We start from the raw sequence: 27,111 nt of genomic DNA, 5'->3' as shown, positions 1-27,111 counted from the left end.
GGGTGCGTTTGATTTCACTAACCTGTGTGTGAGGGGTGCGTTTGATTTCACTAACCTGTGTGTGAGGTGGGCGTAAGGGGTGCGTTTGATTTCACTAACCTGTGTGTGAGGTGGGTGTGAGAGGTGCGTTTGATTTCACTAACCTGTGTGTGAGGTGGGCGTAAGGGGTGCGGGTGCGGCTGCGTCCTGTGCTCCTCTGGGTCGTCCGGAGGCTGAGGGGATCCCTCTGGCCCCTGCAGGGGCCCTGGCCTGTCCCTGTCTCAGTCTGTCCTCACCGGCTCTCCTCTCCCTCTCTGCATCCTCTGCTGCCCTGTTGGCGCCCTGTACACACAGAGACATACAACACCATGGAGACAACGGTCACACTGTCCCACCTCCCAACCCTTCACTATCACAACACCACCATGGAGACAACGGTCACACTGTCCCACCTCCCAACCCTTCACTATCACAACGCCATGGAGACAACAGTCACACTGTCCCACCTCCCAACCCTTCACTATCACAACACCACCATGGAGACAACAGTCACACTGTCCCACCTCCCAACCCTTTACTATCACAACAACACCATGGAGACAACGGTCACACTGTCCCACCTCCCAACCCTTCACTATCACAACACCACCATGGAGACAACGGTCACACTGTCCCACCTCCCAACCCTTCACTATCACAACAACACCATGGAGACAACGGTCACACTGTCCCACCTCCCAACCCTTCACTATCACAACACCACCATGGAGACAACAGTCACACTGTCCCACCTCCCAACCCTTCACTATCACAACACCATGGAGACAACGGTCACACTGTCCCACCTCCCAACCCTTCACTATCACAACACCACCATGGAGACAACGGTCACACTGTCCCACCTCCCAACCCTTCACTATCACAACACCACCATGGAGACAACGGTCACACTGTCCCACCTCCCAACCCTTCACTATCACAACAACACCATGGAGACAACGGTCACACTGTCCCACCTCCCAACCCTTCACTATCACAACAACACCATGGGATCTTATTGACCAGGAACTTGCTCAATCAGCATTCAAAATGGCTGCCGTTGCCAGGGACACCACTGCTATTCGTGGTGGCCACCTTGGACATTCCATTGCTATGTCTCAATTACCTCTCCTTCCTCCTGAAGTGTGCACTGGTTGACTTCACTGACTTGAAATACAGTGGAAACTCCCACTAGCCCATGTCTCCACCAATCCCGACACGTTTCAGATTTGTGGGAAGTAGTGAACGAGTGTACACTTCAGAAGAATGGAAAAAGTATTGTGATGAATCCGACGTAGCAGAGATGTTACTCACAAACTTGAGCATGTTCCAGTCGAAGACGTAGTCGTAGGAGAAGCCCTGTCTGTGGAACAGGTTCCTGAACAGCTGTCTGAGGTACGAGTAGTCTGGCTTGTCATCGAACCGCAGAGATCGGCAGAAGTTCAGGTACGTGGCAAACTCCGCTGAGAGGAGAAAGGAGAGGACGGGTCAAAATACAGCTCTTTTTATAAATCCAGTTGTATAATATATATGTGGAATTAAATGCCTGAATGTGAATCCTCTAGTCTCCAAGACAACAATACATACACTACAAACAGATCGTCTGAATCTGATCAGCTTTCTTCCTGGTTAGGTCACATGCTCAGGATAAACTCCTAACCCTATCCATCACACTTTGGACCACAGAAGAGCTATCCACTTTCAAAGACTGGGAGTGGAAATTCTACATGTACAAGGATCTACTACGCAAAAACGATCTGTTTTGACTTCAGAAACCCCCATCAACTTCCAGCCACAGACAGGTCTTTCAACTACTCACATGGGTATCCCTTACAGAGGACCTCGATGGGGGTAGACATCTTCTTCTCACTGATGCGTTCGTACTTCTGTCTCTTAGTGGCAGCCTTCAGGCCCTGCCAGGGCAGACTGCCCAGGTTGAAGTACATCAGGACATAGCCAAGAGACTCCAGGTCATCACGACGAGACTGCTCTGTAGAGGAGAGAGAAGAGAGGGAGGGAGAGAGCGAGAGGATGTTTGTGTTGTGTACATGTTCCCAGGTGTGTGTAACTAGTGTATGTGTTGGTTTATATATATGGCCAAAAGTATGTGGACATGTCGAACATCTCATTCCAAAATCATGGGCCTTAATATGTAGTTAGTCCACCTTTGCTGCTATAACAGCCTCCACTCTTCTGGGAAGGTTTTCCACTAGATGTTGGAACATTGCTGCAGGGACTTGTTTCCACTCAGCCACAAGAGCATTAGTGAGGACGGGTGATTAGGCCTGACTCGCAGTCAGCGTTCCAATTCAGGTGTTCGATGGGGTTAAGGTCAGGGCTCTGTACAGGTCAGTCAAGTTCTTCCACACCGATCGACAAACCATTTCTGTATGGACCTGGCTTTGTGCAGGGGGACATAGTCATACTGAAACAGGAAAGGTCCTTCCCCAAACTGTTCACACAAAGCTGGAAGCACAGAATCGTCTAGAATGTAATTGTATGCTGTAGCGTTAAGATTTCCCTTCACTGGAACTAAGTGTTCTAGCCTGACCCATGAAAAACAGCCCCAGACCATTATTCCTCCTCCACCAAACCTTACAGTTGGCACTATGCATTGGGGTAGGTAGCGTTCTCCTGGCATCAGAAAAACCTAGATTCATCCGTCAGATTGCCAGATGGTGTAGCATGATTCATCACGCCAGAGAATGCTCCAGAGTACAACATCTTCAGCTGATGCTTGGCATGGCGCATGGTGATCTTAGGTTTGTGTGCGGCTGCTCGGCCATGGAAACTCATTTCACGAAGCTCCCGACGAACAGTTCTTGTGCTGACGTTGCTTCCAGGGGTAGTTTGGAACTCGGAAGTGTTCTGTTCTGTGAGCTTGTGTGGCCCACCTTCACGGTTGAGCCATTGTTGCTCCTAGACATTTCCACTTCACAATAACAGCACTTACAGTTAACCGGGGCAGCTCTAACAGGGCAGAAATTAAACGAACTGACTGTTGGATAGGTGGCATCCTATGACGGTGCCACGTTGAAAGTCACTGAGCTCTTCAGTAAGGCCAGTCTACTGCCTATGTTTGTCTATGGAGATTGCATGGCTATGTGCTCGATTTTATACAGCAAAGGGTGTCGCTGAAATAGCCGAATCCACTAATTTGAAGGGGTGTCCACATACTTCTGTATATATAGTGTATATATCCTACCGATTCCCAGGTGTGTGTTGATGGATGCGTAGCGGGCGGTGCCGGTCAGGTTCTTGTTCTCGCGGTAGGGGATGTGCTGGTGTGTGCGGGCGTCGCGGTACTTCTTGGCCAGGCCAAAGTCGATGATGTACACCAGGTTACCCTTCTTGCCCAGGCCCATCAGGAAGTTGTCTGGCTTCACGTCTCTGTGGATGAAGTTCTTAGAGTGGATGTACTCTATACGGCTGATCTGGAGAGGAGAGAGCTTGATCAATAACAGCTAGGCTGATCTGGAGAGGAGAGAGCTTGATCAGTAACAACTAGGCTGATCTGGAGAGGACAGGAGAGAGCTTGATCAATAACAGCTAGGCTGATCTGGAGAGGAGAGAGCTTGATCAATAACAGCTAGGCTGATCTGGAGAGGAGAGAGCTTGATCAATAACAGCTAGGCTGATCTGGAGAGAACAGGAGAGAGCTTGATCAATAACAGCTAGGCTGATCTGGACAGGAGAGAGCTTGATCAATAACAGCTAGTCTGATCTGGAGAGGACAGGAGAGAGCTTGATCAATAACAGCTCGTCTGATCTGGAGAGGACAGCAGAGAGCTTGATCAATAACAGCTAGTCTGATCTGGAGAGGACAGGAGAGAGCTCGATCAATAACAGCTAGGCTGATCTGGAGAGGAGAGAGCTCGATCAATAACAGCTAGGCTGATCTGGAGAGGACAGCAGAGAGCTTGATCAATAACAGCTAGTCTGATCTGGAGAGGACAGGAGAGAGCTTGATCAATAACAGCTAGTCTGATCTGGAGAGGACAGGAGAGAGCTCGATCAATAACAGCTAGGCTGATCTGGAGAGGACAGGAGAGAGCTCGATCAATAACAGCTAGGCTGATCTGGAGAGGAGAGAGCTCGATCAATAACAGCTAGGCTGATCTGGAGAGGAGAGAGCTCGATCAATAACAGGTAGGCTGATCTGGAGAGGACAGCAGAGAGCTTGATCAATAACAGCTAGTCTGATCTGGAGAGGACAGCAGAGAGCTTGATCAATAACAGCTAGTCTGATCTGGAGAGGACAGGAGAGAGCTTGATCAATAACAGCTAGTCTGATCTGGAGAGGACAGGAGAGAGCTTGATCAATAACAGCTAGTCTGATCTGTAGAGGACACCAGAGAGCTTGATCAATAACAGCTAGTCTGATCTGGAGAGGACAGGAGAGAGCTTGATCAATAACAGCTAGGCTGATCTGGAGAGGACAGGAGAGAGCTTGATCAATAATAGCTAGGCTGATCTGGACAGGAGAGAGCTTGATCAATAACAGCTAGTCTGATCTGGAGAGGACAGGAGAGAGCTTGATCAATAATAGCTAGGCTGATCTGGACAGGAGAGAGCTTGATCAATAACAGCTAGGCTGATCTGGAGAGGACAGGAGAGCTTGATCAATAACAACTAGGCTGATCTGGAGAGGAGAGAGCTTGATCAATAACAGCTAAGCTGATCTGGAGAGGAGAGAGTTCGATCAATAACAGCTAGGCTGATCTGGAGAGGACAGCAGAGCTTGATCAATAACAGCTAAGCTGATCTGGAGAGGAGAGAGCTTGATCAATAACAGCTAGGCTGATCTGGAGAGGAGAGAGTTCGATCAATAACAGCTAGTCTGCTCTGGAGAGGAGAGAGTTTGATCAATAACAGCTAGTCTGCTCTGGAGAGGAGAGAGCTCGATCAATAACAGCTAGGCTGATCTGGCCAGGTTGATCAATAGCTAGGCAGATATGGAGAGGAGAGAGCTTGCTCAATAGCTTGGCTGATCTGGACAGCTTGATCAATAGCTAGGCTGATCTGGACAGCTTGATCAATAGCTAGGCTGATCTGGAGAGGAGCGTGCTCAATAGCTAGGCTGACCTTGACAGGAGAGCTGGCATTAGCATAAGCAATAATGCGCATAGAAAGTGGATATACATGGATGGGTGTCACAATGTTAAAATGAAAACAACTGGAGGACACCTGGTAGTATAAACTGGAAAACACCCGATATTATAAAACACTGCAGCACTACCGTAACAAAAAATGAAGTAGAAGCAATTGCTAATAGGGATGTGCATCTAGATCCAGGGCAGGGGTTTCTCTATACGCATCTAGATCCAGGGCAGGGGTTTCTCTATACGCATCTAGATCCAGGGCAGGGGTTTCTCTATACGCATCTAGATCCAGGGCAGGGGTTTCTCTATACGCATCTAGATCCAGGGCAGGGGTTTCTCTATACGCATCTAGATCCAGGGCAGGGGTTTCTCTATACGCATCTAGATCCAGGGCAGGGGTTTCTCTACACGCATCTAGATCCAGGGCAGGGGTTTCTCTATACGCATCTAGATCCAGGGCAGGGGTTTCTCTATACGCATCTAGATCCAGGGCAGGGGTTCCTCTATACGCATCTAGATCCAGGGCAGGGGTTCCTCTATACGCATCTAGATCCAGGGCAGGGGTTTCTCTATACGCATCTAGATCCTGGGCAGGGGTTTCTCTATACGCATCTAGGTCCAGGGCAGGGGTTTCTCAGCATTAGAAACCCCGGGGCGGGTAGAAATGACAACGGACCTATATATTTACATGACATTTGTATGTAGATTGTTCAGGTTCACCATCGGCAATAGTTGTGGTAGTTTTGCTTCAGACAACGGGATATTGCTGTCCTATAACATATCTTTTGCTACCTCACTGCATGGTTGAACAAGGAGAAGAGAAGCTCTGAGTCAAAACTCTCAAACGGTCTAAACCATTCCATTATGAGACGGGGGTGAAATTCAAAGTTGTGCGATATAGATCTCCCCCTCTAATTGATAGTGTGGTGGTAGATGCCCAGTCTCACTTATTGGAAGCATCCTACATACACCATAAGACATACAGGCGTGTAGTTTGACTAAGCTACAGATATTACCTGGGGTTGTTCAGCATGCTAAATGACCTGTAGATCAGTGACTGTCAACACGGTTCCACGCAGTTACACACTGAACAACAGGACGCGTCAGTTGTCACAGAAGATGAGAGGTATTTTTCAGGAGGTAGAAAGAACGTAATAATATGAGCCATAAATGTGACTGAAACATCGATTCGGGAACGCTTTGAATCGCTTCTCTGATCGATGCATGCTTAAACATTTGAATCGATGGGTATCGGTGAATCGTTACATCCCTAATTGCTAACTAACTGTCAACAATGTTAGCTGGCTAACTGTGACACCACTGTACTATCAGTGTAGATTGGCCACGGACAGTCAACAGAATAAATAGCTTTATGATCCAGACTAGACCCATCTGACTGCTTCAACAGTGGGATCTATGTGTTGTGTGTATGTACTGACACGTGGAACTAAAACACACACACACTACATGTTTTAAATGGATGTAAATTGTAAAGTCATTTGTCTGTAATGTCTTTTTGGTTATGTGTCTGACTCCAGTACAGACCAGCTGTCTCCATTGGCGTCGGCTAACGAGACCCTAATAAATCAAAAACAAGATGGGGGAAAAACTAACAAGGAGGAAGACCCTCATTCGGCAATGCAAACCTGACACACACCTGACACACACTGCAAATAGAATCGTGAAGCCAACAAGGAGGTGTTTCTACATCAGCCTGAGGGGCTGCATGGTCACAGTGGGACAAGGGGCTGCATGGTCACAGTGGGACAAGGGGCTGCATGGTCACCGTGGGACAAGGGGCTGCATGGTCACCGTGGGACAAGGGGCTGCATGGTCACAGTGGGACAAGGGGCTGCATGGTCACCGTGGGACAAGGGGCTGCATGGTCACCGTGGGACAAGGGGCTGCATGGTCACCGTGGGACAAGGGGCTGCATGGTCACCGTGGGACAAGGGGCTGCATGGTCACCGTGGGACAAGGGGCTGCATGGTCACCGTGGGACAAGGGGCTGCATGGTCACCGTGGGACAAGGGGCTGCATGGTCACCGTGGGACAAGGGGCTGCATGGTCACCGTGGGACAAGGGGCTGCATGGTCACCGTGGGACAAGGGGCTGCATGGTCACCGTGGGACAAGGGGCTGCATGGTCACCGTGGTACAAGGGGCTGCATGGTCACCGTGGGACAAGGGGCTGCATGGTCACCGTGGGACAAGGGGCTGCATGGTCACCGTGGGACAAGGGGCTGCATGGTCACCGTGGGACAAGGGGCTGCATGGTCACCGTGGGACAAGGGGCTGCATGGTCACCGTGGGACAAGGGGCTGCATGGTCACCGTGGGACAAGGGGCTGCATGGTCACCGTGGGACAAGGGGCTGCATGGTCACCGTGGGACAAGGGGCTGCATGGTCACCGTGGGACAAGGGGCCGCATGGTCACCGTGGGACAAGGGGCCGCATGGTCACCGTGGGACAAGGGGCCGCATGGTCACCGTGGGACAAGGGGCCGCATGGTCACCGTGGGACAAGGGGCCGCATGGTCACCGTGGGACAAGGGGCCGCATGGTCACCGTGGGACAAGGGGCAGCATGGTCACCGTGGGACAAGGGGCCGCATGGTCACCGTGGGACAAGGGGCCGCATGGTCACCGTGGGACAAGGGGCCGCATGGTCACCGTGGGACAAGGGGCCGCATGGTCACCGTGGGACAAGGGGCCGCATGGTCACCGTGGGACAAGGGGCCGCATGGTCACAGTGGGACAAGGGGCCGCATGGTCACAGGGGGACAAGGGGCCGCATGGTCACAGGGGGACAAGGGGCCGCATGGTCACAGGGGGACAAGGGGCCGCATGGTCACAGTGGGACAAGGGGCCGCATGGTCACAGTGGGACAAGGGGCCGCATGGTCACAGTGGGACAAGGGGCCGCATGGTCACAGTGGGACAAGGGGCCGCATGGTCACAGTGGGACAAGGGGCCGCATGGTCACAGTGGGACAAGGGGCCGCATGGTCACAGTGGGACAAGGGGCCGCATGGTCACAGTGGGACAAGGGGCCGCATGGTCACCGTGGGACAAGGGGCCGCATGGTCACCGTGGGACAAGGGGCCGCATGGTCACCGTGGGACAAGGGGCCGCATGGTCACAGTGGGACAAGGGGCCGCATGGTCACCGTGGGACAAGGGGCCGCATGGTCACAGTGGGACAAGGGGCTGCATGGTCACAGGGGGACAAGGGGCTGCATGGTCACAGTGGGACAAGGGGCTGCATGGTCACAGTGAGACAAGGGGCTGCATGGTCGCAGTGGGACAAGGGGCTGCATGGTCACAGTGAGACAAGGGGCTGCATGGTCACAGTGGGACAAGGGGCTGCATGGTCACAGGGGACAAGGCTTCCTAACATTCACAATGGAGGCAGAGTTAAGAGACGGTCAGGACGGGGGTGGCGGCCAGTGTCATTCAGGACGGGGGTGGCGGCCAGTGTCATTCAGGACGGGGGTGGCGGCCAGTGTCATTCAGGACGGGGGTGGCGGCCAGTGTCATTCAGGACGGGGGTGGCGGCCAGTGTCATTCAGGACGGGGGTGGCGGCCAGTGTCATTCAGGACGGGGGTGGCGGCCAGTGTCATTCAGGACGGGGGTGGCGGCCAGTGTCATTCAGGACGGGGGTGGCGGCCAGTGTCATTCAGGACGGGGGTGGCGGCCAGTGTCATTCAGGACGGGGGTGGCGGCCAGTGTCATTCAGGACGGGGGTGGCGGCCAGTGTCATTCAGGACGGGGGTGGCGGCCAGTGTCATTCAGGACGGGGGTGGCGGCCAGTGTCATTCAGGACGGGGGTGGCGGCCAGTGTCATTCAGGACGGGGGTGGCGGCCAGTGTCATTCAGGACGGGGGTGGCGGCCAGTGTCATTCAGGACGGGGGTGGCGGCCAGTGTCATTCAGGACGGGGGTGGCGGCCAGTGTCATTCAGGACGGGGGTGGCGGCCAGTGTCATTCAGGACGGGGGTGGCGGCCAGTGTCATTCAGGACGGGGGTGGCGGCCAGTGTCATTCAGGACGGGGGTGGCGGCCAGTGTCATTCAGGACGGGGGTGGCGGCCAGTGTCATTCAGGACGGGGGTGGCGGCCAGTGTCATTCAGGACGGGGGTGGCGGCCAGTGTCATTCAGGACGGGGGTGGCGGCCAGTGTCATTCAGGACGGGGGTGGCGGCCAGTGTCATTCAGGACGGGGGTGGCGGCCAGTGTCATTCAGGACGGGGGTGGCGGCCAGTGTCATTCAGGACGGGGGTGGCGGCCAGTGTCATTCAGGACGGGGGTGGTGGCCAGTGTCATTCAGGACGGGGGTGGTGGCCAGTGTCATTCAGGACGGGGGTGGTGGCCAGTGTCATTCAGGACGGGGGTGGTGGCCAGTGTCATTCAGGACGGGGGTGGTGGCCAGTGTCATTCAGGACGGGGGTGGTGGCCAGTGTCTTTCAGGACGGGGGTGGTGGCCAGTGTCATTCAGGACGGGGGTGGTGGCCAGTGTCATTCAGGACGGGGGTGGTGGCCAGTGTCATTCAGGATGGGGGTGGTGGCCAGTGTCATTCAGGATGGGGGTGGTGGCCAGTGTCATTCAGGATGGGGGTGGTGGCCAGTGTCATTCAGGACGGGGGGGGGGGGTGGTGGCCAGTGTCATTCAGGATGGGGGTGGTGGCCAGTGTCATTCAGAATGGGGGTGGTGGCCAGTGTCATTCAGGATGGGGGTGGAGGCCAGTGTCATTCAGGATGGGGGTGGTGGCCAGTGTCATTCAGGACGGGGGTGGTGGCCAGTGTCATTCAGTATAGGGGTGGTGGCCAGTGTCATTCAGGACGGGGGTGGTGGCCAGGGTCATTCAGGACGGGGGTGGTGGCCAGTGTCATTCAGGACGGGGGTGGTGGCCAGTGTCATTCAGGACGGGGGGGGGGGGGGGGGGGGGGGTGGCCAGTGTCATTCAGAATGGGGGTGGTGGCCAGTGTCATTCAAAATGGGGGTGGTGGCCAGTGTCATTCAAAATGGGGGTGGTGGCCAGTGTTATTCAGAATGGGGGTGGTGGCCAGTGTCATTCAGAATGGGGGTGGTGGCCAGTGTCATTCAGAATGGGGGTAGCCCCCGTTATAGTGCCCCCCTGAAGGTGGTCCCGTACCCCCAGGTTGGCACGCGCCCTGCCTTGGTGCACACACACACACACACCAGTCTCTCACCATCTGGTCAGCCAGCAGCAGGACAGTCTTCAGGGAGAACTTGCGGGAGCAGAAGTTGAACAGGTCTTCCAGACTAGGTCCTAACAGCTCCATCACCATCACGTTGTAGTCGCCCTCCGCCCCACACCACTTTATCGTTGGGATACCCACTGTGGGGGAGACAGACAGGAGAGAGACAGAGAGAAACAGAGAGAGACAGAGAGAAACAGAGAGAAACAGAGAGAGACAGAGAGAGAGAGAGAAACAGAGAGAGACAGAGAGAGACAGAGAGAAACAGAGAGAGACAGAGAGAGACAGAGAGAGACAGAGAGACAGAGAGAAACAGAGAGAAACAGAGAGAAACAGAGAGAAACAGAGAGAGACAGAGAGAGACAGAGAGAGACAGAGAGAGACAGAGAGAGACAGAGAGAGACAGAGAGAGACAGAGAGAGACAGAGAGAAACAGAGAGAGACAGAGAGAGACAGAGAGAGACAGAGAGAGATGTTAGCCATGTAAAGTAACCATGTGTTTAATCATATACCCATTGATACCCACTGTAGGTGGAAAGAGTTAAATTAACATTTAGGGGAGAAAAAAATATTATTCTTCCTGTATTATAATGTCTCTAGAAAGTTTGACATTACAGCAAATGACTTGTAACATATTGAGTAGCATTTAGCACCAAGAGGGAGGAGTTAGGAGCTAAAACCAGGAACTAGCCCCAAACTACATCCTATCACAGCACTGGTATTGGGGCCAGGATGATACCTCTATGGCAGTAGAACATAGCTACATCCTATCACAGCACTGGTATTGGGGCCAGGATGATACCTCTATGACAGTAGAACATAGCTACATCCTATCACAGCACTGGTATTGGGGCCAGGATGATACCTCTATGACAGTAGAAGATAGCTACATCCTATCACAGCACTGGTATTGGGAACGACAGGGGGAGGAGGCGGAGGGGAGGAGGACGACAGGGGGAGAAGGCGGAAGGGAGGAGGACGACAGGGGGAGGAGGCGGAGGGGAGGAGGACGACAGAGGGAGGAGGCGGAGGGGAGGAGGACGACAGGGGGAGGAGGCGGAGGGGAGGAGGACGACAGGGGGAGAAGGCGGAAGGGAGGAGGACGACAGGGGGAGGAGGCGGAGGGGAGGAGGACGACAGAGGGAGGAGGCGGAGGGGAGGAGGACGACAGGGGGAGGAGGCGGAGGGGAGGAGGACGTCAGGGGGAGGAGGCGGAGGACGACAGAGGGAGGAGGCGGAGGACGACAGAGGGAGGAGGCGGAGGACGACAGAGGGAGGAGGCGGAGGACGACAGAGGGAGGAGGCGGAGGACGACAGAGGGAGGAGGCGGAGGACAACAGAGGGAGGAGACGGAGGAGGACAGAGGGAGGAGGCGGAGGAGGACAGAGGGAGGAGGCGGAGGACGACAGAGGGAGGAGGCGGAGGACGACAGAGGGAGGAGGCGGAGGACGACAGAGGGAGGAGGCGGAGGACGACAGAGGGAGGAGGCGGAGGGGAGGAGGACGACAGAGGGAGGAGGCGGAGGGGAGGAGGACGACAGAGGGAGGAGGCGGAGGGGAGGACTTTTGATTCAGTTCAGGCTGAGATTAGATGCAACAAAATAATAAATCTTTAGATTGGCCTGCCTGCCTAGAGACTGGCCTGCCTGCCTGCCTTTAGATTGGCCTGCCTGCCTGCCTGCCTTTAGATTGGCCTGCCTGCCTGCCTGCCTTTAGATTGGCCTGCCTGCCTGCCTGCCTTTAGATTGGCCTGCCTGCCTGCCTGCCTTTAGATTGGCCTGCCTGCCTGCCTGCCTTTAGATTGGCCTGCCTGCCTGCCTGCCTTTAGATTGGCCTGCCTGCCTGCCTTTAGATTGGCCTGCCTGCCTGCCTTTAGATTGGCCTGCCTGCCTGCCTTTAGATTGGCCTGCCTGCCTGCCTTTAGATTGGCCTGCCTGCCTGCCTTTAGATTGGCCGGCCTGCCTGCCTTTAGCTTGGCCGGCCTGCCTGCCTTTAGCTTGGCCGGCCTGCCTGCCTTTAGCTTGGCCGGCCTGCCTGCCTTTAGCTTGGCCGGCCTGCCTGCCTTTAGCTTGGCCGGCCTGCCTGCCTTTAGCTTGGCCGGCCTGCCTGCCTTTAGCTTGGCCGGCCTGCCTGCCTTTAGCTTGGCCGGCCTGCCTGCCTTTAGCTTGGCCGGCCTGCCTGCCTTTAGCTTGGCCGGCCTGCCTGCCTTTAGCTTGGCCGGCCTGCCTGCCTTTAGCTTGGCCGGCCTGCCTGCCTTTAGCTTGGCCGGCCTGCCTGCCTTTAGCTTGGCCGGCCTGCCTGCCTTTAGCTTGGCCGGCCTGCCTGCCTTTAGCTTGGCCGGCCTGCCTGCCTTTAGCTTGGCCGGCCTGCCTGCCTTTAGCTTGGCCTGCCTGCCTGCCTTTAGCTTGGCCTGCCTGCCTGCCTTTAGCTTGGCCTGCCTGCCTTGAGCTTGGCCTGCCTGCCTGCCTGCCTGCCTTGAGCTTGGCCTGCCTGCCTTGAGCTTGGCCTGCCTGCCTTGAGCTTGGCCTGCCTGCCTTGAGCTTGGCCTGCCTGCCTTGAGCTTGGCCTGCCTGCCTTGAGCTTGGCCTGCCTGCCTTGAGCTTGGCCTGCCTGCCTGCCTTTAGATTGGCCTGCCTGCCTGCCTGCCTTTAGATTGGCCTGCCTGCCTGCATGCCTGCCTTTAGATTGGCCTGCCTGCCTGCCTGCCTGCCTTTAGATTGGCCTGCCTGCCTGCCTGCCTGCCTTTAGATTGGCCTGCCTGCCTGCCTGCCTGCCTTTAGATTGGCCTGCCTGCCTGCCTTTAGATTGGCCTGCTTGGCCGGCCTGCCTGCCTTTAGCTTGGCCTGCCTGCCTTGAGCTTGGCCTGCCTGCCTTGAGCTTGGCCTGCCTGCCTTGAGCTTGGCCTGCCTGCCTTGAGCTTGGCCTGCCTGCCTTGAGCTTGGCCTGCCTGCCTTGAGCTTGGCCTGCCTGCCTTGAGCTTGGCCTGCCTGCCTTGAGCTTGGCCTGCCTGCCTTGAGCTTGGCCTGCCTGCCTGCCTGCCTGCCTGCCTTGAGCTTGGCCTGCCTGCCGGCCTGCCTGCCTTGAGCTTGGCCTGCCTGCCTTGAGCTTGGCCTGCCTGCCTTGAGCTTGGCCTGCCTGCCTTGAGCTTGGCCTGCCTGCCTTGAGCTTGGCCTGCCTGCCTTGAGCTTGGCCTGCCTGCCTGCCTGCCTGCCTTGAGCTTGGCCTGCCTGCCTGCCTGCCTTTAGATTGGCCTGCCTGCCTGCCTGCCTGCCTTTAGATTGGCCTGCCTGCCTGCCTGCCTGCCTTTAGATTGGCCTGCCTGCCTGCCTGCCTGCCTTTAGATTGGCCTGCCTGCCTGCCTGCCTGCCTTTAGATTGGCCTGCCTGCCTGCCTGCCTGCCTTTAGATTGGCCTGCCTGCCTGCCTGCCTGCCTTTAGATTGGCCTGCCTGCCTGCCTGCCTGCCTTTAGATTGGCCTGCCTGCCTGCCTGCCTGCCTTTAGATTGGCCTGCCTGCCTGCCTGCCTGCCTTTAGATTGGCCTGCCTGCCTGCCTGCCTTTAGATTGGCCTGCCTGCCTGCCTGCCTTTAGATTGGCCTGCCTGCCTGCCTGCCTTTAGATTGGCCTGCCTGCCTGCCTGCCTTTAGATTGGCCTGCCTGCCTTTAGATTGGCCTGCCTGCCTTTAGATTGGCCTGCCTGCCTGCCTGCCTTTAGATTGGCCTGCCTGCCTGCCTGCCTTTAGATTGGCCTGCCTGCCTGCCTGCCTTTAGATTGGCCTGCCTGCCTGCCTGCCTTTAGATTGGCCTGCCTGCCTGCCTGCCTTTAGATTGGCCTGCCTGCCTGCCTGCCTTTAGATTGGCCTGCCTGCCTTTAGATTGGCCTGCCTGCCTGCCTGCCTTTAGATTGGTCTGCCTGCCTGCCTGCCTTTAGACTGGCCTGCCTGCCTTGAGCTTGGCCTGCCTGCCTGCCTGCCTGCCTTGAGCTTGGCCTGCCTGCCTGCCTGCCTGCCTGCCTGCCTTTAGATTGGCCTGCCTGCCTTTAGATTGGCCTGCCTGCCTGCCTGCCTTTAGATTGGCCTGCCTGCCTGCCTGCCTTTAGATTGGCCTGCCTGCCTGCCTTTAGATTGGCCTGCCTGCCTGCCTGCCTTTAGATTGGCCTGCCTGCCTGCCTGCCTTTAGATTGGCCTGCCTGCCTGCCTGCCTTTAGATTGGTCTGCCTGCCTGCCTGCCTTTAGACTGGCCTGCCTGCCTTGAGCTTGGCCTGCCTGCCTGCCTGCCTTGAGCTTGGCCTGCCTGCCTGCCTGCCTGCCTTTAGATTGGCCTGCCTGCCTGCCTGCCTGCCTTTAGATTGGCCTGCCTGCCTGCCTGCCTGCCTTTAGATTGGCCTGCCTGCCTGCCTGCCTGCCTTTAGATTGGCCTGCCTGCCTGCCTGCCTGCCTTTAGATTGGCCTGCCTGCCTGCCTGCCTGCCTTTAGATTGGCCTGCCTGCCTGCCTGCCTGCCTTTAGATTGGCCTGCCTGCCTGCCTGCCTGCCTTTAGATTGGCCTGCCTGCCTGCCTGCCTTTAGATTGGCCTGCCTGCCTGCCTGCCTTTAGACTGGCCTGCCTGCCTTGAGCTTGGCCTGCCTGCCTGCCTGCCTGCCTTGAGCTTGGCCTGCCTGCCTGCCTGCCTGCCTGCCTGCCTTTAGATTGGCCTGCCTGCCTGCCTTTAGATTGGCCTGCCTGCCTGCCTGCCTTTAGATTGGCCTGCCTGCCTGCCTGCCTGCCTTTAGATTGGCCTGCCTGCCTGCCTGCCTGCCTTTAGATTGGCCTGCCTGCCTGCCTGCCTTTAGATTGGCCTGCCTGCCTGCCTGCCTGCCTTTAGATTGGCCTGCCTGCCTGCCTGCCTGCCTTTAGATTGGCCTGCCTGCCTGCCTGCCTTTAGATTGGCCTGCCTGCCTGCCTGCCTTTAGACTGGCCTGCCTGCCTGCCTTTAGATTGGTCTGCCTGCCTGCCTGCCTTTAGACTGGCCTGCCTGCCTGCCTTTAGACTGGCCTGCCTGCCTGCCTTTAGACTGGCCTGCCTGCCTGCCTTTAGACTGGCCTGCCTGCCTGCCTTTAGACTGGCCTGCCTGCCTGCCTTTAGACTGGCCTGCCTGCCTGCCTTTAGACTGGCCTGCCTGCCTGCCTTTAGACTGGCCTGCCTGCCTGCCTTTAGACTGGCCTGCCTGCCTGCCTTTAGACTGGCCTGCCTGCCTGCCTTTAGACTGGCCTGCCTGCCTGCCTTTAGACTGGCCTGCCTGCCTGCCTTTAGACTGGCCTGCCTGCCTGCCTTTAGACTGGCCTGCCTGCCCTAATACAGGAGGGAGAAAAGAGTAGTAGACTGGTGATCAGCATTTTACACTTTACCCAGCTCAGCTACAGACAGACACTAGTTCACAGAGACAGACATAGGCAGGCGCACACACACACACACACACACACACACACACACACACACACACACACACACACACACACACACACACACACACACACAGAGTCTGGTGTGTTTGTCTCTTAGTCTTAAAGCCAAAGTGTAGCGAGACGTGCTTTTAGCATCTGTCATAGTGAGTACATGTCTTCCAGAGTGTGTTCTGAAAGCTGGAGGAGACATATATGGGCTAGCCAGGCGGAGTGTGTGTGTGTTAGCCAGGCTAACATCAGAGACCATCTCCAATGAGCGGTACACCACACCAGGAAGCTGTTTTTAGCAGCAGCCTGTAAATAGGCTACAGTTGAAAACACTAGATAAGGGGTTCTCCACCATGTTGGGGCCAGGAACCCCCTCATAACTCCAGTGAGACAGAAATAGCATACAGGGGAGTTTATGACTTCGGCAGGGCCGGACGAACCAAGCATCGGGCCCTGAGAAGGAACATTTAAAATAAAGACCCACCTCTTTGCATCGGAGAGAAAATTTGGCCGTTTTCAAGCTAATTTCCTGCTAAGTCTGGGTTTTTGGTAAAAAGCTGAGGTACGGGCCTGGAGAAATATAACCACTCAAATTAGACAGAGCTATGGATGCATGGACTGACCATCCATGATATCAACACTATAGTTTTAACCGTGTTTTGAGGCTACACGGTGTTTGTTTCCATTTACTTTGTTTACAAACATTGGAGTAAAACCAGGTTATATTTGGGGTTCTGATGGGGTACCACAGTTGAAACTAGGCTCATGAAGCATTTATAAGTTATATTCTTCAAGAATCAATGGGTACATCAGGGTTTGCCATACCAAAAAATTGATGTAGCAACTAAGGATTCTAGCTTTAAATTACAGTTCTTTTACGTAATATATATATAAATAATAGTGCAATAAAATAAGTATTGAGTTGGAAAAATGTATATTTAATCTGCTGTTCATAGAAATAAGCATGATTTTTAACATGAATATTTTGAGATCCGCGGACCACCAAGGGATTTAATATTCCATTTGTAGATGTATTTAACTGGGCAAGTCAGTTAAGAACAAATTCTTATTTACCACGACGGCCTACCCCGGCCAAACCCTCCCCTAGCCCGGACGACGCTGAGACAAATTGTGCGACGCCCTGTGTGACCCCAGATCACGGCCGGTTGTGATACAGCCCGGAATCGAACCAGGGTCTGTAGTGACACCTCTAGCACTGAGATGCAGTGCCTTAGACCGATGCGCCACTCGGGAGCCCCCATACTGATACAGCAACATATATTTAGAAGGAGCTCAACCTCAGACTACATAGACCAGACTACTGGATATATTAAGCAGCAGAATGTACAGTGTCCATCTAAGGACCTGTAGGGTCACTCAGCACTAAATAGCCTGTCTGTGTCCCATATGGCACCCTAGTCCCTATATAGTGCACTCATTTTGAACAGACCACTATGGGCCCTTGTCAAAAGTAGTGCACTATAAAGGGAATAGGGTGCCATAGAGCTCTGGTCAAAAGTAGTGCACTATAAAGGGAAATAGGGGGCCATATGGGACGGACTCGAGTCTAAAATAGCTTTCTCCCATCTGGTTCTGTTCCAGGACCTGGGATGTATTCATTAGGGTAAAACGTACCAAAACATATTGCAACAACAAATGTTGTGTTTCTTATTGGACACATTCAGGCAGTCCCTCCCTGTTTCAGTCTGTTTCCTACCGTGGAGCAATATAAATATATATGTCATACTGATTATCCAATATTGGTAGAGTAACATGGTGTGTTTTGACCCAGTGGTAAGTAGGATAATGAGGACTATGGTGTGTATTGACCCAGTGGTCAGTAGGATAATGGGGACTATGGTGTGTATTGATCCAGTGGTCAGTAGGGTAATGGGGACTATGGTGTGTATTGACCCAGTGGTCAGTAGGGTAATGGGGACTATGGTGTGTATTGACCCAGTGGTCAGTAGGATAATGAGGACTATGGTGTGTATTGATCCAGTGGTCAGTAGGATAATGAGGACTATGGTGTGTATTGACCTAGTGGTCAGTAGGATAAAGAGGACTATGGTGTGTATTGACCCAGTGGTCAGTAGGATAATGAGGACTATGGTGTGTATTGACCCTGTGGTCAGTAGGATAATGGGGACTATGGTGTGTATTGATCCAGTGGTCAGTAGGGTAATGGGGACTATGGTGTGTATTGACCCCGCGGTCAGTAGGATAATGAGGACTATGGTGTGTATTGACCCCGCGGTCAGTAGGATAATGAGGACTATGGTGTATATTTACCCAGTGGTCAGTAGGATAATGAAGACTATGGTGTGTATTGATCAAGCGGTCAGTAGGATAATGGGGACTACGGTGTGTATTGACCCAGTGGTCAGTAGGATAATGAGGACTATGGTGTGTATTGACCCAGTGGTCAGTAGGGTAATGAGGACTATGGTGTGTATTGATCCAGTGGTCAGTAGGATAATGAGGACTATGGTGTGTATTGCCCCAGTGGTCAGTAGGGTAATGAGGACTACGGTGTGTATTGATCCAGTGGTCAGTAGGATAATGGGGACTATGGTGTATATTGATCCAGTGGTCAGTAGGGTAATGAGGACTATGGTGTGTATTGATCCAGTGGTCAGTAGGATAATGAGGACTATGGTGTGTATTGACCCAGTGGTCAGTAGGGTAATGAGGACTATGGTGTGTATTGACCCAGTGGTCAGTAGGATAATGAGGACTATGGTGTGTATTGACCCAGTGGTCAGTAGGGTAATGAGGACTACGGTGTGTATTGATCCAGTGGTCAGTAGGATAATGGGGACTATGGTGTATATTGATCCAGTGGTCAGTAGGGTAATGAGGACTATGGTGTGTAATGACCCAGTGGTCAGTAGGATAATGAGGACTATGGTGTGTATTGACCCAGTGGTCAGTAGGATACTGAGGACTATGGTGTGTATTGACCTAGTGGTCAGTAGGATAATGAGGACTATGGTGTGTATTGATCCAGTGGTCAGTAGGGTAATGAGGACTATGGTGTGTATTGATCCAGTGGTCAGTAGGGTAATGAGGACTGGTGTGTATTGATCCAGTGGTCAGTAGGATAATGAGGACTATGGTGTGTATTGATCCAGTGGTCAGTAGGGTAATGAGGACTATGGTGTGTATTGACCCAGTGGTCAGTAGGGTAATGAGGACTGGTGTGTTTTGACCCAGTGGTCAGTAGGGTAATGAGGACTACGGTGTGTATTGACCCAGTGGTCAGTAGGATAATGAGGACTATGGGGATAATAATGATGGTCGTGCAGCATTGCGTCATCTCTCTTTGATCATATAATACAACATGGTTGTGCTTTGTTCTTGCTGCTACACCGGAGGCTCATTTTACAACGCACACACACTGTATGAATATTCATGAGCTGGAGGATGGATGGTGCACCAGAGAAGAGGAATGCAGTGAGCGACTCCGCCCCTCCCCCACACCTCCCTCCTTCCCCTTCCGTCTATTCCACCCTCTCCTCCCCAGGCACACACACCATCTGGCCAAAGAGAGGGAGGGAGAGTGAGGGAAAGTGAGATAGAGGGAGAAAGCAGATAAAAGGAGGGAGATGAGATGGAACTAGAGGAAAGGGGTAAAAAAAAGAGAACGGCAAATGAGAAAAGAGAGAAGACAGAGAGAGGATAGAGGAGAGAAGACAGATAGAGGAGAGAAGACAGAGAGAGGATAGAGGAGAGAAGACAGAGAGAGGATAGAGGAGAGAAGACAGAGAGAGGATAGAGGAGAGAAGACAGAGAGAGGATAGAGGAGAGAAGACAGAGAGAGGATAGAGGAGAGAAGACAGAGAGAGGATAGAGGAGAGAAGACAGAGAGAGGATAGAGGAGAGAAGACAGAGAGAGGATAGAGGAGAGAAGACAGAGAGAGGATAGAGGAGAGAAGACAGAGAGAGGATAGAGGAGAGAAGACAGAGAGAGGATAGAGGAGAGAAGACAGAGAGAGGATAGAGGAGAGAAGACAGAGAGAGGATAGAGGAGAGAAGACAGAGAGAGGATAGAGGAGAGAAGACAGAGAACAGATAGAGGAGAGAAGACAGAGAACAGATAGAGGAGAGAAGACAGAGAACAGATAGAGGAGAGAAGACAGAGAACGAATAGAGGAGAGAAGACAGAGAACGGATAGAGGAGAGAAGACAGAGAATGGATAGAGGAGAGAAGACAGAGAGAGGAGAGAAGACAGAACGGATAGAGGAGAGATTACAAAGAAAGGATAGAGGAGAGATGACAAAGAACGGATAGAACCAATGATGGAGAGATAGAGAGGTGAGGGGATTGGTGGAGGAGAGGGGAGCAGTGAAAGAGAATGAAATAGGGGATGAACGAATGAGACCCACAGGGCTCCAGGAACCCAGGTTCTCTCTCCATCCTGTCCCAATGTCAGAGCACCCTGCTGGGGCAACACTCCAGGGGAGAGGGGCTGGAGGGCTGTGGCGGGGATAAGCCTGTTACTGGGAGTGCAGGCTGTTACACACACAAAAGCTTGCACTTAAATACGTACGCGGACACCGCATGGGGGGAACACACATTTAAACAACACACACCCTGGAGGGGGAAACACACCTTTAAACAACACACACCCTGGAGGGGGGAAACACACCTTTAAACAACACACACCCTGGAGGGGGGGGGGGAACACACCTTTAAACAACACACACCCTGGAGGGGGGAAACACACCTTTAAACAACACACACCCTGGAGGGGGGAAACACACCTTTAAACAACACACACCCTGGAGGGGGGAAACACACCTTTAAACAACACACACCCTGGAGGGGGGAAACACACCTTTAAACAACACACACCCTGGAGGGGGAACACACCTTTAAACAACACACACCCTGGAGGGGGGAAACACACCTTTAAACAACACACACCCTGGAGGGGGGAAACACACCTTTAAACAACACACACCCTGGAGGGGGGAAACACACCTTTAAACAACACACACCCTGGAGGGGGGAAACACACCTTTAAACAACACACACCCTGGAGGGGGGAAACACACCTTTAAACAACACACACCCTGGAGGGGGGAAACACACCTTTAAACAACACACACCCTGGAGGGGGGAAACACACCTTGGAGGGGGGAAACACACCTTGGAGGGGGGAAACACACCTTTAAACAACACACACCCTGGAGGGGGGAAACACACCTTTAAACAACACACACCCTGGAGGGGGGAAACACACCTTTAAACAACACACACCCTGGAGGGGGGAAACACACCTTTAAGCAACACACACCCTGGAGGGGGGAAACACACCTTTAAACAACACACACCCCGGAGGGGGGAAACACACCTTTAAACAACACACACCCCGGAGGGGGAACACACCTTTAAACAACACACACCTTGGAGGGGGGAAACACACCTTTAAACAACACACACCCTGGAGGGGGGAAACACACCTTTAAACAACACACACCCTGGAGGGGGGAAACACACCTTTAAACAACACACACCCTGGAGGGGGGAAACACACCTTGGAGGGGGGAAACACACCTTTAAACAACACACACCCTGGAGGGGGGAAACACACCTTTAAACAACACACACCCTGGAGGGGGGAATCACACCTTTAAACAACACACACCCTGGAGGGGGAAACACACCTTTAAACAACACACACCCTGGAGGGGGGAAACACACCTTTAAACAACACACACCCTGGAGGGGGGAAACACACCTTTAAACAACACACACCCTGGAGAGGGGAAACACACCTTTAAACAACACACACCCTGGAGGGGGGAACACATCTTTAAACAACACACACCCTGGAGGGGGAAACACACCTTTAAACAACACACACCCCGGAGGGGGTAAACACACCTTTAAACAACACACACCCTGGAGGGGGGGAACACACCTTTAAACAACACACACCCTGGAGGGGGGGAACACACCTTTAAACACACACCCTGGAGGGGGGAACACACCTTGGAGGGGGGAAACACACCTTTAAAACAACACACACCCTGGAGGGGGGAAACACACCTTTAAAACAACACACACCCTGGAGGGGGGAAACACACCTTTAAACAACACACACCCTGGAGGGGGGAAACGCACCTTTAAACAACACACACCCTGGAGGGGGAAACGCACCTTTAAACAACACACACCCTGGAGGGGGGAAACACACCTTTAAACAACACACACCCTGGAGGGGGAAACACACCTTTAAACAACACACACCCTGGAGGGGGGAAACACACCTTTAAACAACACACACCCTGGAGGGGGGAAACACACCTTTAAACAACACACACCCTGGAGGGGGGAAACACACCTTTAAACAACACACTGGTCAGTGGGACTCGGACACACATGCACAGAGGATCCAGACTGACCGAATGGCCAGGTTAAAGGTCACAGAGGATCCGGACTGACTTGCCAGGGTAAAGGTCACAGAGGATCCAGACTGACCGAATGGCCAGGTTAAAGGTCACAGAGGATCCGGACTGACTTGCCAGGGTAAAGGTCACAGAGGATCCGGACTGACCGAATGGCCAGGTTAAAGGTCACAGAGGATCCGGACTGACTTGCCAGGGTAAAGGTCACAGAGGATCCAGACTGACCGAACGGCCAGGGTAAAGGTCACAGAGGATCCGGACGGACCGAACGGCCAGGGTAAAGGTCACAGAGGATCCGGACTGACCGAACGGCCAGGGTAAAGGTCACAGAGGATCCGGACTGACCGAACGGCCAGGGTAAAGGTCACAGAGGATCCGGACTGACCGAACGGCCAGGGTAAAGGTCACAGAGGATCCGGACTGACCGAACGGCCAGGGTAAAGGTCACAGAGGATCCAGACTGACCGAACGACCAGGGTAAAGGCCACAGAGGATCCGGACTGACCGAACGACCAGGGTAAAGGTCACAGAGGATCCGGACTGACTTGCCAGGGTAAAGGTCACAGAGGATCCGGACTGACTTGCCAGGGTAAAGGTCACAGAGGATCCGGACTGACATAGTGGTGAGGCTGAATGTAAATGTAGACATGGTTAACCCCAGGGTAACCTGGCTCTGTCCTGTTACTCAGCTAATAACCTCAGGACAGGGTTAACCCCAGGCTAACCTGGCTCTGTCCTGTTACTCAGCTAATAACCCCAGGACAGGGTTAACCCCAGGCTAACCTGGCTCTGTCCTGTTACTCAGCTAATAACCTCAGGACAGGGTTAACCCCAGGCTAACCTGGCTCTGTCCTGTTACTCCGATAATAACCTCAGGACAGGGTTAACCCCAGGCTAACCTGGCTCTGTCCTGTTACTCCGCTAATAACCTCAGGACAGGGTTAACCCCAGGCTAACCTGGCTCTGTCCTGTTACTCAGCTAATAACCTCAGGACAGGGTTAACCCCAGGCTAACCTGGCTCTGTCCTGTTACTCAGCTAATAACCTCAGGACAGGGTTAACCCCAGGCTAACCTGGCTCTGTCCTGTTACTCCGCTAATAACCTCAGGACAGGGTTAACCCCAGGCTAACCTGGCTCTGTCCTGTTACTCAGCTAATAACCTCAGGACAGGGTTAACCCCAGGGCTAACCTGGCTCTGTCCTGTTACTAATTACTCAGTATTCAATTACTCAGTAGCTAATTACTCAGTATTCCAGTGAGAGGTCAACAATACATTCAAACTACAACAGTATTCCAGTGAGAAGTCAACAATATAATCAAACTACTATAGAATTCCAGTGAGTACAGGGTTTCCTTTCTATTTTGAAGTCGTTCTGATAGCCCACTACAGGCTGTTTGATGGGAGCAAGCCGTCCACTTTTCCACCTCAGCTATTTACACCACACTCTCCATCTACACCAGGATCTTAAGAGCTACGCGATCCTGTTCTGTGAGCTTGTGTGGCCTACCACTTCGCAGCTGAGCCGTTGTTGCTCCTAGACGTTTCCACTTCACAATAATAGCACTTACAGTTAACTGGGGCAGCTCTAGCAGGGCAGAAATTTGACAAACTGACTTGTTGGAAAGGTGGCATCGTATGACGGTGCCACGTTGAAAGTCACTGAGCTGTTCAGTACTGGCCATTGTGTGCTCGATTTTCTATACCTGTCAACATGTGTGCCTGAAATAGCCAAATCCACTAATTTTAAGGGGTGTCCACCTACTTTGAGTAGATAAGAGCTGGTAGGATGACCACTGGGCCAGTTACAGGAGTGATCTAGATGAGAGCTGGTAGGATGACCACTAGGCCAGTTACAGGAGTGATCTAGATGAGAGCTGGTAGGATGACCACTAGGCCAGTTACAGGAGTGATCTAGATGAGAGCTGGTAGGATGACCACTAGGCCAGTTACAGGAGTGATCTAGATGAGAGCTGGTAGGATGACCACTAGGCCAGTTACAGGAGTGATCTAGATGAGAGCTGGTAGGATGACCACTAGGCCAGTTACAGGAGTGATCTAGATGAGAGCTGGTAGGATGACCACTAGGCCAGTTACAGGAGTGATCTAGATGAGAGCTGGTAGGATGACCACTAGGCCAGTTACAGGAGTGATCTAGATGAGAGCTGGTAGGATGACCACTAGGCCAGTTACAGGAGTGATCTAGATGAGCGCTGGTAGGATGACCACTAGGCCAGTTACAGGAGTGATCTAGATGAGCGCTGGTAGGATGACCACTAGGCCAGTTACAGGAGTGATCTAGATGAGCGCTGGTAGGATGACCACTAGGCCAGTTACAGGAGTGATCTAGATGAGCGCTGGTAGGATGACCACTAGGCCAGTTACAGGAGTGATCTAGATGAGCGCTGGTAGGATGACCACTAGGCCAGTTACAGGAGTGATCTAGATGAGCGCTGGTAGGATGACCACTAGGCCAGTTACAGGAGTGATCTAGATGAGCGCTGGTAGGATGACCACTAGGCCAGTTACAGGAGTGATCTAGATGAGAGCTGGTAGGATGACCACTAGGCCAGTTACAGGAGTGATCTAGATGAGAGCTGGTAGGATGACCACTAGGCCAGTTACAGGAGTGATCTAGATGAGAGCTGGTAGGATGACCACTAGGCCAGTTACAGGAGTGATAAAGATGAGAGCTGGTAGGATGACCACTAGGCCAGTTACAGGAGTGATAAAGATGAGAGCTGGTAGGATGACCACTAGGCCAGTTACAGGAGTGATAAAGATGAGAGCTGGTAGGATGACCACTAGGCCAGTTACAGGAGTGATAAAGATGAGAGCTGGTAGGATGACCACTAGGCCAGTTACAGGAGTGATCTAGATGAGAGCTGGTAGGATGACCACTAGGCCAGTTACAGGAGTGATCTAGATGAGAGCTGGTAGGATGACCACTAGGCCAGTTACAGGAGTGATCTAGATGAGAGCTGGTAGGATGACCACTAGGCCAGTTACAGGAGTGATCTAGATGAGAGCTGGTAGGATGACCACTAGGCCAGTTACAGGAGTGATCTAGATGAGAGCTGGTAGGATGACCCCTAGGCCAGTTACAGGAGTGATCTAGATGAGAGCTGGTAGGATGACCCCTAGGCCAGTTACAGGAGTGATCTAGATGAGAGCTGGTAGGATGACCCCTAGGCCAGTTACAGGAGTGATCTAGATGAGAGCTGGTAGGATGACCCCTAGGCCAGTTACAGGAGTGAGTGATCTAGATGAGAGCTGGTAGGATGACCCCTAGGCCAGTTACAGGAGTGAGTGATCTAGATGAGAGCTGGTAGGATGACCCCTAGGCCAGTTACAGGAGTGAGTGATCTAGATGAGAGCTGGTAGGATGACCCCTAGGCCAGTTACAGGAGTGAGTGATCTAGATGAGAGCTGGTAGGATGACCCCTAGGCCAGTTACAGGAGTGAGTGATCTAGATGAGAGCTGGTAGGATGACCCCTAGGCCAGTTACAGGAGTGAGTGATCTAGATGAGAGCTGGTAGGATGACCCCTAGGCCAGTTACAGGAGTGAGTGATCTAGATGAGAGCTGGTAGGATGACCCCTAGGCCAGTTACAGGAGTGAGTGATCTAGATGAGAGCTGGTAGGATGACCCCTAGGCCAGTTACAGGAGTGAGTGATCTAGATGAGAGCTGGTAGGATGACCCCTAGGCCAGTTACAGGAGTGAGTGATCTAGATGAGAGCTGGTAGGATGACCCCTAGGCCAGTTACAGGAGTGAGTGATCTAGATGAGAGCTGGTAGGATGACCCCTAGGCCAGTTACAGGAGTGATCTAGATGAGAGCTGGTAGGATGACCCCTAGGCCAGTTACAGGAGTGATCTAGATGAGAGCTGGTAGGATGACCCCTAGGCCAGTTACAGGAGTGATCTAGATGAGAGCTGGTAGGATGACCCCTAGGCCAGTTACAGGAGTGATCTAGATGAGAGCTGGTAGGATGACCCCTAGGCCAGTTACAGGAGTGATCTAGATGAGAGCTGGTAGGATGACCCCTAGGCCAGTTACAGGAGTGATCTAGATGAGCGCTGGTAGGATGACCCCTAGGCCAGTTACAGGAGTGATCTAGATGAGCGCTGGTAGGATGACCCCTAGGCCAGTTACAGGAGTGATCTAGATGAGCGCTGGTAGGATGACCCCTAGGCCAGTTACAGGAGTGATCTAGATGAGCGCTGGTAGGATGACCCCTAGGCCAGTTACAGGAGTGATCTAGATGAGCGCTGGTAGGATGACCACTAGGCCAGTTACAGGAGTGATCTAGATGAGCGCTGGTAGGATGACCACTAGGCCAGTTACAGGAGTGATCTAGATGAGAGCTGGTAGGATGACCACTAGGCCAGTTACAGGAGTGATCTAGATGAGAGCTGGTAGGATGACCACTAGGCCAGTTACAGGAGTGATCTAGATGAGAGCTGGTAGGATGACCACTAGGCCAGTTACAGGAGTGATCTAGATGAGAGCTGGTAGGATGACCACTAGGCCAGTTACAGGAGTGATCTAGATGAGAGCTGGTAGGATGACCACTAGGCCAGTTACAGGAGTGATAAAGATGAGAGCTGGTAGGATGACCACTAGGCCAGTTACAGGAGTGATAAAGATGAGCTGGTAGGATGACCACTAGGCCAGTTACAGGAGTGATCTAGATGAGAGCTGGTAGGATACTCACTAGACCAGTTACAGGAGTGATCTAGATGAGAGCTGGTAGGATGACCACTAGGCCAGTTACAGGAGTGATCTAGATGAGAGCTGGTAGGATGACCACTAGGCCAGTTACAGGAGTGATCTAGATGAGAGCTGGTAGGATGACCACTAGGCCAGTTACAGGAGTGATCTAGATGAGAGCTGGTAGGATGACCACTAGGCCAGTTACATGAGTGAT

General features: G+C 53.2%; 1 protein-coding gene across 2 annotated transcripts in view; it reads right to left on the bottom strand.

Moving 5' to 3' along the window:
- Positions 1–27,111, bottom strand: part of LOC129833729 (casein kinase I) — an 83,911-nt gene that overhangs the window by 19,168 nt on the left and 37,632 nt on the right. For both annotated transcript variants that reach the window (XM_055898511.1, XM_055898510.1), the window contains exons 3-7: positions 10,327–10,475; positions 3,224–3,452; positions 1,838–2,008; positions 1,333–1,481; positions 144–321 (exon numbers count right to left, since the gene is read on the bottom strand). In XM_055898511.1, coding sequence (XP_055754486.1) covers positions 144–321; positions 1,333–1,481; positions 1,838–2,008; positions 3,224–3,452; positions 10,327–10,475 — 876 coding nt within the window. The remainder of the gene's footprint in view (positions 1–143; positions 322–1,332; positions 1,482–1,837; positions 2,009–3,223; positions 3,453–10,326; positions 10,476–27,111) is intronic.

This window comes from Salvelinus fontinalis, chromosome 34 (genome assembly GCF_029448725.1).
Source record: "Salvelinus fontinalis isolate EN_2023a chromosome 34, ASM2944872v1, whole genome shotgun sequence".
NCBI lineage: Eukaryota > Metazoa > Chordata > Actinopteri > Salmoniformes > Salmonidae > Salvelinus > Salvelinus fontinalis.
The sequence above is the reverse complement of the archived record's forward strand: the minus strand, read 5'-3'. Positions and strand labels throughout refer to the sequence as shown.